At 48.5% G+C, this 12,637-nt stretch overlaps 1 protein-coding gene across 15 annotated transcripts in view; it reads left to right on the forward strand.

The window, feature by feature from the left end:
* Window positions 1-12,637, forward strand: part of SGMS1 (sphingomyelin synthase 1) — a 269,326-nt gene that overhangs the window by 236,680 nt on the left and 20,009 nt on the right. For all 15 annotated transcript variants that reach the window (XM_047703349.1, XM_047703354.1, XM_047703351.1 and 12 more), the window contains one exon: window positions 10,665-10,782. In XM_047703349.1, coding sequence (XP_047559305.1) covers window positions 10,665-10,782 — 118 coding nt within the window. The remainder of the gene's footprint in view (window positions 1-10,664; window positions 10,783-12,637) is intronic.

The raw sequence follows: 12,637 nt of genomic DNA on the forward strand, positions 1-12,637 counted from the left end.
CTGCAAGAGGGGTCTCGTTTCCCACAGTGCCACTGTGCTCGCAGGCAGCTGCTGCCATCTGATGCGGACTCGGCTCGTGTGGGCTTTTGGCTCACTCCGCGGGCTGGGCTGGCTGGGAATGCTGGCTCATTCCTTTTACCCTGTTTTAACTCCACGACTGTTCACAGTAAGTGGATTGGATCAGAGGACTCCTGTCTCTTCTCCTCTGATCCCCGAGGCAGTTTAGGACATGGTTACAGTCCGCCTCATCCCTGTTGTTTTCAAGTCTCTGATGGCTGTGGTCAAGTTCTTCACAGCTCAGGGTGTGGCGCACCTGACCGGAAGCTGGCCGTCTTGCTCCCGTGCAGTGGGGGCCATTCCTCACGCTCTAGGGGAGGGTTGCCTTTACTGTAAATTGACCTCGTGCTGAGGACCACGAGGCTGGTCTGTCGTGGGGTGTCAGGACGTCTTTACGTTCAGTTGTCGATGGAGAGTGATCGAGGGCGAGCCAGCAGCACTGGGCACAGCAGAGCGCGGGGGTCGTCTTCTGGCAGGTCTCTGTTCGGCCTTTGGGGGCACGTGGCTCCTTATTTGACAGGTCAGCTGTCGTGTTCCTCAGTCACACTTCTCCACTGAAGACTGCTGACCAGGAGTGCCCAACCTTATTTTCTTGCTTTCTGTTTCCAGCAAGTTCTCTTCCTTTGATTCTGACCCCTGACCCCGTGCCTCTCCCCCACCCTCCCCCCACCCCCCGCAAGCCATCTGGGCGGAGATCCTATTTCCTTTCCTTCTCTGGGGCCTTTCCCTGTCCTGTTACCTTCCTCTGTGACCCTGACCTCCCAGGCTTGTGCAGGCCCCTGCTCCCCCTCCTTCTCCAGGGTCGTCATCCATCACCAAGGAAGAAGCGTCACTCCAGGAGCTGGGTGAGGGGACTCACTCCCCTGCTCCTCCCTTGTCTCGTTCCCACAGTAGCTGGCAGGTGGACTCCTCTTATTTCTCATTTTTACCAGGTTGGATCTCAAGACCTACATGCTAGTCTAGGTCCCAGGAATTTTAGGGAAACTAGATTCACCCTGAGGAGCTCCCTAAATTCAGGAACCACAGCAGTTTAGGTTTGAAGTTAATGGAAACGTTCTAAGAGGCTTTCAACAGAGACTCAGGAGAAAGGGGGAGAGAGCAAACAGGTACATAGGGACAATACACATTTTCATTTGTTAATTTTTTTTTATAACACCGGAGAAAAGGAAGTCCCAGCAGCTTCCCCACAGGCAGTTTAGATGAGAAACAAAAAGGAAACAAAAGTTACCTGTCATGTTGCCAGACATAAACAGTGGGTTTATAACCTTTCTGATACTTTCCTGTGCACGCTCAGATATGTATAATATATATATGACTGTGGGTTTGTTTGGTTTGGTTTTTTTTAAATGCGGAGCCTGATGCGGGGCTTGAACTCACGACCCTGAGATCATGACCTGAGCTGAGCTAAGAGTTGGACTCTTAACCGAGTGAGCCACCCAGACGCCCCTATACGAGTGTGTTTTTAAATAGTATTATATTTGCCTTCTGCTTTATAGCATACCCAGGGATGTCCTCTTTCCCTGCTTCTCTTAAAAATCCATTAGGGATGATCTGCTGTAGAAGTCGTCATGTCTGTCCCCCACCGGCCTGTCCTCATTGCGATGGAGGCAGCCACGTGCTCGGTTAAGCGGTAAACCCTGCTGGTGTCAGATCACCTGGGCCTCGGGCTGCTCACTTTCCTGAGCGAGTTGCTGAATGACTGTGGTGGCACAGCTTCCTCCCCTGGGAAATGGGGGTCCTGCAGTAGCGTCTGTCTCAACGTTGTTACGCACATGGAGGGAGGTAACATGTAGGACGTGCCTGACAGCGTCCCACCACACGCCCTTTTCAGAAGTGGCATCCCTGCCCTTCCTCGATCTCAGGCCTGACCCCCCCATTCTTGACATTAGGGGCCTGTGAATCCCACCAGGGCTCCTGGCCATCTCTGTTGCTGCCCTCGGTCTCCATTGTCCCCTCTCAGCCAGGCCGGGCAGGAGCCTCCTGCCAGTCACTGTGCCATTTGTCAGCTCAGCAGAACACACCTGTCACTCTCTGAGTAAGTTGGTGGATGTCCCCCTTCTCCCAGCGCATACAGCTTGGAGGCCAGAAGGCTGGTGGTGACCGGGGAGGTCCTGCCAGATCCCGGGTCGTCAAGCACTCTGCCCTTCCCCCTCCACATGCTCAGCAGACGTGCACATGCTGGCCTCTGTCTGGAATGTCGTCCCGTCCCATCCTGTCATCATCGCCTGGCCCCGTGACAGCCTCACTCAGTTTTACCGTTTACTCTTACCTAACACGCTCCGTGTTTACTTACTTACCTGGATTAAATGTAGATCATAACATCTACATTTATTACTTACTCACCTTGGTTATTGTCTGCCTCCTCCACGAGCAAACTCGCACCACGGTTCTGTCTCCATTGTGCTCCCCCGTATGCTGCCAGTGCCCACAGTGACGCCTAGTGCCCGTGTTCTTACGACATGAGTAAACAGGTTATAGCAGCAGCTCGTGTCACATGAGCGTTGCCCTGTGCTAGTTGCTGGGCCTAAAATTCAGTAAGTGTTCATCACTGCTGCTGGTAGATTTGCTTATTACGGTTTTCGAAACCCTCTGTGAAAATGAGAGCGTGTTACTTTTCAGGTTAATCCGTTAGCCCCAGGGCAAACATGAATTGTTCTGTTCCGCTAGCAGTGCGAACCAGCCCCTGAGTTAGGTTCTGGTGCAGGAGAGATCTGGCGGTATGTGTACGTCTTTGCATCACGTATGTACACATACAGCTGTTTATGTAAAATCGGGTGTACCAGGTATGTGTTTGTGTTACGTATACACATACAGGTGTTTGCATGTGCTGTACTTATAGGCACACGTATATACGTACTCAGATATGTACTCATTTTTGTTACTAGCCTGAAAACAGCAAAGCCCCCTTGACTTTAATTCTTTGTAGCTCTTTCAAGTAGATCGTGTTGATGTTATCATTCACATCTTGTAGAGTAAAATTTTTTCTTGATGTTATGATCTGCATTTAATCCAGGAAGTGATACATTTTTATAAAAAATGGGTTGAGTGGGGACAGTTTTGTCATGTGATCTGTTCTTTGCAGATTCCCTAAACCAGCGTGGACCATTTCCTGCACTTAATTGACGACTGTATTGTACTGCTCATCTTTTACCTGGGGCTGAGAAACCGAAGCTGTAACCTTTTTTTCCCCTTGCCTTGTCAACTTTGTTAGTAAAAAGAGCAGCTAATTGAAAGTCTGGACACAAGGGACTGTTGCGGTTCTTATTGACTAACTCTGCCCCCAGGCTAGCCTTTAAACTCTTCGCACCCTCATTTTCCCATCTGTAAAATGGGACAGTAATAGACGCTAAGCAGGAACATGGTTAAAATAATTAGTACCAAAGATTTAAAAAGCCAACTCAAAGAGATTTTACAAGGCAGAAAGGTACTCTGCACGTGCAGACACGTGTCTGGGATGGGTCCAGGGGCATGTCCCAGTCTCCTGATTCACAGAGGGTGCCGTCCACCCCGTGTAGGGCGTGTAGGAAGTACTACATGAGTTCTAGGTCTCCCAGGAGAGATGCATGTTTACCCTTTGTTTTGCAGCATTTATTCCTTCCCTTTTGTTTACTTCACAGACCTTTCCTTGTAATCCTCTTTCCTAAAGTACTGAATTAAGCCCTGGGTTTTCACGGCCCTCCACCTGGAGCAGCTGAAACCCCGGTGGGTGTGACGAGGAGACAGGCAAGGAGAACGGAGGACCTGGTCCCCAGGCGCCAGGGGTTTGCAGTCCCGCTGGGATGAAAGCGGTGATCTTAGCAAATGTACATTTCACTATACGTGCCGGCAGGCTGCAGAGCAAGCATCAGTGCAGATTAATTCTGGCCAATCTAGGAAAGAATTGAAAGGAGAAACGTTTATGGAGAGAAGCAGGAAGGGCCTGTCAGAGGGAGTAAAGAAGCAGTGGTCTGAGAGACAGACTGCGTGTCTACAGGTACCGTCGGGAGTCTCCCCAGGACGGCAAGATGAGGCCGGCAGGGCTGTGTTGAGAGCTTCCTCCTGTAGAAGGGGTGAGACACTCTGTTGCCAGTGGTGGTGCCAGCGGCACGAATGAAAATACCACAAGGTAGAACCAAAGTTCCGAAGTGATTTGGAGGATGGAGTGGGACTGTCCCTTTGGGGAGGATGGAGTGGGGCTGTCCCTTTGGGGACATCTGGAAGGCTTCATGCAGAAGTGGCATTTGGGGGGGATGGGGAGGGTGGTAGCAGCCAGGATCATGGGAGAGGCCAAGGAAAGAGATCTGGGGCAAAAGCAGGAAGCTAGGATCTGAGAGAATAATGAGTGGCTCTTTTGCCCAGGGCGGTGGGCTTTATGTTTGCAAGAAACAACAGGTAACGGGGTCAGGTTGAGGGGCGTTTGAACTCAGTGGGAGTACTGAGCAGTTATCATAATCCAGGGAAGCCAAGGGCTCGTAGCAAGGAAATACAGGGAGGGGAACACATTTGAAAACTCTGTGGTGGGGCGCCTGGGTGGCTCAGTGGGTTAAAGCCTCTGCCTTCGGCTCAGGTCATGATCCCAGGATCCTGGGATCGAGCCCCGTATCGGGCTCTTCGCTCAGCGGGGAGCCTGCTTCCTCCTCTCTCTCTGCCTGCCTCTCTGCCTACTTGTGATCTCAGTCTGTCAAATAAATAAATAAAAATCTTAAAAAAAAAATGTAACTGTAAATTAAAGCTCATCTGAGAGTATCAGTTTAAAAAAAAAAGAAAACTCTGTGGAGGGAGCTTCAGCGGCATATGGGACATATACGTGGGGTGGTGGTAGGGAAGAGCTTGAACGAGGAGGCTGAGATGAAGTGCACCAGGGAGCTTCTCCAGGGGCTCGTCTCCAAGCCCCGAGTGACGGGCAGTGCCCTGGGAGTCCAGGTCCTACCTGAGGGAGGGAGGGACTTGGCAGTGTAGGTTCCGAGAGCACCAGCAACACTTTGGTCTGGAGGACATTACAGAGACTGGTGGGAGAAGAGGTGGAGAGAGGTGGGCCCACACATCTGGGGCCTCCTGGGCTTGGTAAAGGATTTGGATTCTATTTAAAGTGTATTTGGTGGGCACCTGGGTGGTTCAGTGGGCTAAGCCTCTGTCTTCGGCTCGGGTCATAATCTCAGGGTCCTGGGATCGAGCCCTGCATCGGGCTCTCTGCTTGGCGGGGAGCCTGCTTCCTCCTCTCTCTCTCTCTGCCTGCCTCGCTCGCTGTCTACTTGTGATCTCTGTCAAATAAATAAATGAAATCTTTAAAAAAATAAGAAAAAATAAAGTACATTTGGCAACCATTGAAGGGTTTCTTTCTTTCTTTAAGATTTTATTTGATAGCACAAGCAGGGGGAGTGGTGGAGGGAAAAGGAGAAGCAGAATCCCCGCTGAGCAGAGAGCCCAACGTGGGGCTCGATCTCAGGACCCTGAGATCATGATCTGAGCTGAAAGCAGTTGGTTAGCTGACTGAGCCGCCCAGGTGCCCCCATTAAAGGGTTTCAAAGGACACAATCTGTTTATCTGTTTCCAAAAACTGATGCTGGTCTGGTCTGTGTGGAATGGATTTTAGGGTGGCATGGGTGGAATTAGGGACAGCAGGTGGGAGAAGGAGAAGTCCAGGTGAGATAGAAACTGAGGTGTGGCTGCCATTTCGGATGGACCAAGTAGACACGGGCTGTAAGCGCAGCTGAGCGCAGTCTGCCAACAGTGACGGGAAGTGGGCACATTTCATGATAGCGATCTAGAAGGGTTTGTTTCAGTACTCTCATAACACAGTTATTAAAGTAGTATCAAAATTCTTATTTTGAAGAGTTGTGCCATATGAAATATGACCTACAACACTGAGAGTGAAAAATCTTGAGTTACATAGATTTTCCTTTAAAGATTTTATTTGGGGCACCTGGGTGGCTCAGCTGGTTGAGCATCTGCCTTCAGCTCAGGTCATGATTCCACAGTCCTGGGATCAAGCCCCACATCGGGCTCCCTGCACAGCGGGGAGTCTGCTTCTCCCTCTCCTGCTGCTGCTCCCCTAGCTTATGCTCTCTCTCTCTCTCTCTCAAAAAATAAAATCTTGGGGCGCCTGGGTGGCTCAGTGGGTTAAGCCGCTGCCTTCGGCTCAGGTCATGATCTCAGAGTCCTGGGATCGAGCCCCGAATCGGGCTCTCTGCTCAGCAGGGAGCCTGCTTCCTCCTCTCTCTCTGCCTGCCTCTCTGCCTGCTTGTGATCTCTCTGTCAAATAAATAAATAAAATCTTTAAAAAAATAAAATAAAAAATAAAATCTTAAAGATTTTATTTATGTGAGAAAGAGAGCACATGCCTGTGAGCAGGGGGATACAGAGGGAGAGAGAATCCCAAACAGACTCCCCGGAGAGCTTGGAGCCTGATGCTGGCCTTGGTCTCACAACCCTGAGGTCTCGACCTGAGCTGAAACCAAGAGTCGGACGCTTAATCGACTGTGCCACCCAGGGCACCCCTGAGTTTAAATAAATTTTTAAACATAACTTAAATGTGTTAGGATGTCAGCTCATCTCTAAGTACACACGGTGTCGTCTCAGGTAAAATTGGGATTTCCTCACAGTCCGACACCATTTCCTGAGTCTTTTCTGTGTTGTGTGATACATTTGTAGGCAGCTTGCACTCGGAACCTCAGTTTTCCCATCTGTGAAACAGGGTCACGTTGCACTGCAGGTGACATTAAGGACTAAATGGCACAGTGCTCAGCATAGAGGAGAAATTTGGCAGAACCCTAGCTGCTGTTAATAACAGCTTGGAAAAACCCCTCCTTAGCATTTCTTTGATTCATAAGGAGGAGGTAAGGCAACCTTTTGCTGGCGAGGAAGCAGAGTTCCAAGGAAAGTAATCAGGACTGCCCAGGTCACCGTGTGAGACTTTGTTAGAGGTGGAGCTAGTGCCCGTGTGGCGATGCGCTCCCGTGCCTGGTCCAAGGCCGTAGCTGGTCCCCGGACCTGAATGGGGCCCTGGCTTCCATGACTGTGCCAGAGCCGGGGGTCTCCCAGACTCTGTGCCCACTGTTACGTGCGCTCCCTCTTGTTTCTTGCCTCTGGGTTTAGGATTACTGCTTCGTTCCGTTGCTGTGTGTCAGGGCCTGTGTGTCTCCCAAAGCCAGGAGCTTCCATAAAGAGCTTGCCGACTAGGTCTGAGCTCAGAATTACTCTATGTTTTCCGGCTGTGGATTAGTTGCAAGAGACAACTTGTGGGAAACGAAAGAACTTTCTGTACTTAAATTTTACACAGTAGTGTGGTTGTGGTTATTTCTTCCACCATTCTTTTTCTTTAGAATTTTAGACCATTGTGCCAAACGCCAAAAACAACGTCCTACTGCTAGTTTTGGTAGTATTTAATCAGGTTTTGAGCACGTTCTCCTTTTTATTTATTTATTTATTTTTTTAAAGATTTCATTTTTTTATTTGACAGAGATCACAAGTAGGCAGAGAGAGAGAGAGAGAGGAGGAAGCAGGCTCCCTGCTGAGCAGAGAGCCCGATGTGGGGCTCGATCCCAGGACTCTGGGATCATGACCTGAGCCGAAGGCAGAGGCTTTAACCCACTGAGCCACCCAGGCGCCTCACGTTCTCCTTTTTAAATACAGATGTTAAAACGTTTAATAAAGTCATCCGTTCTGGCCATAACATGTTCTTCTTCTTTTTTTTTTTTTTTTTTTTAAGATTTATTTATTTATTTATTTGAGAGAGAATGAGTGAGAGAGAGCATGAGAGAGGAGAAGGTCAGAGTGAGAAGCAGACTCCCCAAGAGATGGGAGCCTGATGCGGGACTCTATCCTGGAAGTCAGGGATCATGACCTGAGCCGAAGGTAGTCGCCCAACCAGCTGAGCCACCCAGGTGCCCCATAACATGTTCTTCTAACGAGTCTTTCATAACTATCTTTAAAATAGTAACAGTTTTACTCATGTTTCCTTATAATCATATTTAACAAATAAGGATTTTTTTTTTCCTCTCTCTCTCTCTCAGGAAAAGTAGTTAAGAGCCTATTACCCAAATCTTTGCAAGACAGATAACTGAGGCCAAGTGCAAGTCGCCCCCAAGGTCCCAGTCATTGGACAGTGTGAGGGGCTGGGGAGAAGGCTTCTTTCCAGTGTGAAAGGAGAGTGGACCCCATGTCAGAGAACCCCAGTGTGGTTTTAAGAATTAGAGCAGCGTCCTGTCCTTGGCATTCACTTCATCTCTCGTAATATCTCATTAACACGTCTTCTCTGGTGTTTTGTTGCCTTGTCACATTTTTAAAAATTTTAACACTTTTAACCCTTTTTTTTTTTTAAACACGTCTTCCTTCATCATCCCAATTTTTGTCTATGTGCTGCTGGGGCCAGCACATGCCATCTTGAACTTTTAAATCTCTTGAGTAAGTAAAAATTGTAATGCATGAAATCTTTGATAAAGAAAATGCCTTAAGTGCGTAGAATTCTTCGGAACACTTTCATAACCTACTTTTTTTAAAGCTTGTGCGAGGAGATCCTGGTTTAACATTATATATTGAAGCTATTCTAAGATTAATTTTTAAAAGATTAAGTAAATGCCAAAGATAACATTCTTGCAAACAGCCGCTCTCAACTTACCTTGTTAATATTGATGAAATCACATGATAAAGTCACTTGACTTTTTACGTCAAGTCATAGAGTAATTGTGGCTGAATCTTCCGCATTTGTTACTTTTAAAACTTTTTGTAATCTTAATTGTAATCTTCGCCCAAGTGGGCTGATAGTGGTCACCTTGTTTTTCTTTCTCGAAGAGATAATAGATCCAGATAAACGTAACCACTTTTTGTCTTAGATCTTTCTTGTGAGGTTCAAGTGAAATTGCAAATAATTTGTTTGGAAAGGCAGGAGGGCTAAGAGAGGGCATTTCCTTCTGAAGAGAGATGACCCTTCTATCTCACAATGGAAAATTCACTTTGGTGTTTGGAGTATTCTTGGTCAGACATTACAGGGGTTAGTGTTACTCTCTAGCATTGTTCTTCTTCGTATTGTTTCATTGTGTTGTGCTTTTTGTCATACTTAAAATTAAAGGTACATACCTTCACAAGACAGCTGTATGCTGAATTAATTCTTGTCCTCAGAGGTGGCACGCACAACTTTGCTAGGAGACGGTGATGCCTCTATGGTGAGCAGGTCTGACCCAGTTTCAGAAATCTGGGTGGGGGGACAACACACTGAGCTCTATCCATACGTTATAAGTGACCCACTTTAACTGCTGCAGTTAGGAATGAAATGCAGGGGGTACTAAAAAATCTATTTATTTAAGATTTTATTTATTTATTTGAGAGTGAGTGAGCACATGGGCCCGGTAGAAGCAGAGGGAGAAGCAGACTCCCCGCTGAGCAGAGAGCCCGATGCAGGACTCGATCCCAGTACCCTGGGATCATAACCTGAGCCGAAGGCAGACGCTTAACGACTGAGCCACCCAGGCATCCCCCGTTTTTTCTTAAATTTTTTATTCACACAACTGACACGTTACTTTGTTCCTCTTGTTAAAAAATGCAGGTGATACCAGCTCTCTTCCAGACTCGCATTTCAGTAGGAATGTCCATTCTGCCCTGTGATTTACAGAGTAAATGTTCAGTATCTCAGAGAAAAGCCTGTCCGTTGTTTCTAAGATTTTTTTGTATATTGAACTCAGGTTGTCCCAGGCCAAGGAAACATGAGAACTCCTCCCACTTGAGAGAGAGGAGCCCACAGGACTGACGAAGAACAGGGCAGGAGTAGAAAGGGAGGGAATGTTTTGTCCAAGGTTCCACCGAAGCTAGTACAACTTAATCTAGTTAACCAACAGGGAACTGGAGGCAAAGTTACCAAACGCAGGCTTGTTCACATGTGTCTGTCACATAATTTCATTGGAATGACTCATCAGCTGAAATTGGAAAGATTTTTAATTCTTTCTTATTTTGTGACTCATACACGTAACCTAGACATTTGAGGCTGGAATTTTCCATATGTGATCTCTACTGTTGTTGTCCCCCATTTGCGGATTCAGAAACTGAGGGCCCCTCGGTTAGTGGCCTATCCCACGGCTACAGAGTTCCCACTCGGAGAGAGGTGGGAGGTCACTTACTGTTGACCAGACGGGCTCCTTTCCCGACCTCATACTTTCGCAGAGATCTCCTTGACTCATTCAAGGTCAGATAAATTGTGAATTCTTACTATAATGCCATTTTCGTGTTCTGAACCTCTTCCCTTTTTATGACTGAAAACACACTCTACCCTGTCATTGTTGAAGCTCAGGTACGGGGTCGGCTGGGATGACTCAGAAGGGGCCCCACTTACCCAGCCGGTGAACGTCAGCTGGGGCGTAAGGCCTCAGGAAACCTTGTTAGCAGCAATGGAGAGCCCTTCATGCTCCTTTGGCCACCCCACCCTGAGACAGTCAGCACCCCCCCACCTCATGCCCACCCTGAGACAGTCAGCAACCCCCCATGGCACTCTACTGTTAGCTCTGCTTAGAACGTTCCTACTTCAGGTTCTTGAGTCCCTGGGGGGCTGGCTTGGTGTGTTGGGCCCCTGAGAACCTCACTGTGCCTGCTGAGTTCCATGACTGAGTGCCCTGTTTCCCTGTGTTTCCCTGTGTTTCCAGGTCCATCATCAGCAGAAGATTCTTCTGCATCGTCGGCACACTGTACCTGTACCGCTGTATCACCATGTACGTGACCACCCTCCCGGTGCCCGGCATGCATTTCAACTGCTCTCCGAAGGTAAACTGGGCCCTTGTTTGTGTGTCCTCTTGCCCAGGGGGCCTCCAACTAAGGCTGGAGGAGACCATTGCCTTGGAATGTCCTCTAAGCCCTGCATCCTTACTCGGGAATGTTACAGAGTCACATGGCAGGGCACGTGCGCGCCCCCCCTTCTTGGACTCTCCACGCCCACCAGTGCACCCCAGTTGGGAGTGTACATAGTCTGTTAGTGTTCTGGAGGCAGGGAGGCCCCCATGTGTGGGTGTAGCTCTCTGGTTTCCTGCCAGACATTCAAGATATTATTACTCGATCCCTTGACACAGATCCAGGAGCTTTTAGATGCTTTTTGCTGCTCTTGGACGGAAAGTTGGGCTTCCGGTGGTAGGTCTCCCTTCTTTCTATTAATCCCACAGTGGAGATCTGCAGAGCTGGAGACACCATCCCTGTTCCCTTGCACCCTCCCCGACCCAGGCAGGGTCCCTGTTCCCTGGAGGCACATTTTGCCCTGTTGATCTAATCAGGTAGCACAGAGACCTGCCCTTAAAATAAACCCCAGTCCTCTCTCATTGACTGTCCGTCGGGTCCACAAAGTGCTCCTGACCCCCTAACCTTGACCTTGCGATGCTTCCAACTAGGGAGACCACTGGGACTTTTGAAATAGTTAGCAGAAGATTGATTCAGTTTTACAAATGTTTGCTGGCCACTAAGATCTGACTCAGTAAGAATCAGAAGAAGCCGGCTTCCTTGACCAGGTCAGGAGGATGCAGGGGACACTGCGGTGTGTTGGCAATCATTTCTTTGCGTCAGTAAAACACCCATGTGCTTTCATTTCTTCCCCTTTAAGTTTTGTTCTTTCTGGAAAAGTCTGTCTGCTAGAACTGGGAAAGGGGGTGGAAAAATTCACCAGGTTTTCAAAGTGGTGTCTTTATCACTTGAAATTTCGGATACCTCTAGGTTACAGGCTTCACTGCGGCCCCTTCTTAGACTGAGGTGTGTGCTCAGGAAGATGGCTGGTTGCCTACTTCACTCTGTTTTGGCTTCAAACTCTTCACTGAACTATGGAGAAGCCGTATGGAGAATGAGTAGTCCCACAATCTCTATCTGCAGCCTCCCACCCCACCCTGCGCCTCCCATCTTGCTCCCTCTTCCTCCAAAGAAGCCAGCCTCACGTCTTCTCCAGCCTCTGTGAGAACTCTCGAGCGCTGCCTTGGCTGCTGGGTTGTAGGAAGTATCTTCTGATCAGTGAAGGTCCAGTAATGGAGACTCTTGGCGGGAGCCTGGCTTGATAAGCCGCTTGTTCTCAGTAGTAGGTGGATAGTATGAGTGTTTGACCAAGTTGAGTTGAGCTCCTTCAAGGAGTCTGTGCATGGGGAAGTTTCTCCACCAGGGAACATGGCATGCTGGGCCCAGCCCACAGTCAGGGGTGTGACGTGGAGGGGTTGTGCCGTGTGGACGATCTCCTGAGGACCTCTCTGCCACTCCATTGAGTGGCCGGCCATCCCAAGCTTGGTTAGCACTGGTGCTCAGAGAGCCCTCCTAAGTCACCGGCAAATCCAGCCAAGGTCCTGTGGCTATAAATAGTTATGGTTTTTCTTGGTAAAGACAGAGGTCACAGCAGGAACTGTGCAAAAAAAGCCAGCTGAACGTGCCACTTGTTTATGGTGTTGCCAGAAACCCTGCCCTGGGCCATCCTTTCATGACGGTCATTTGGAAATTGGGATTTTTTAAAAGTAGAGGAACACAGGAGGGGATGGAATGTAAGCACAGCTTAGCAAAAACAGTTAGTCAGGGACTTGTTAAATCTAATTACTCCTTTTGTAGAACAGGCTCTTGGAAGAAAGGATTCAGAAAACAATTTATATTCTGAAAACGTTCA

This window comes from Lutra lutra, chromosome 14, assembly GCF_902655055.1.
Source record: "Lutra lutra chromosome 14, mLutLut1.2, whole genome shotgun sequence".
In the NCBI taxonomy this organism is placed as follows: Eukaryota; Metazoa; Chordata; class Mammalia; order Carnivora; family Mustelidae; genus Lutra; species Lutra lutra.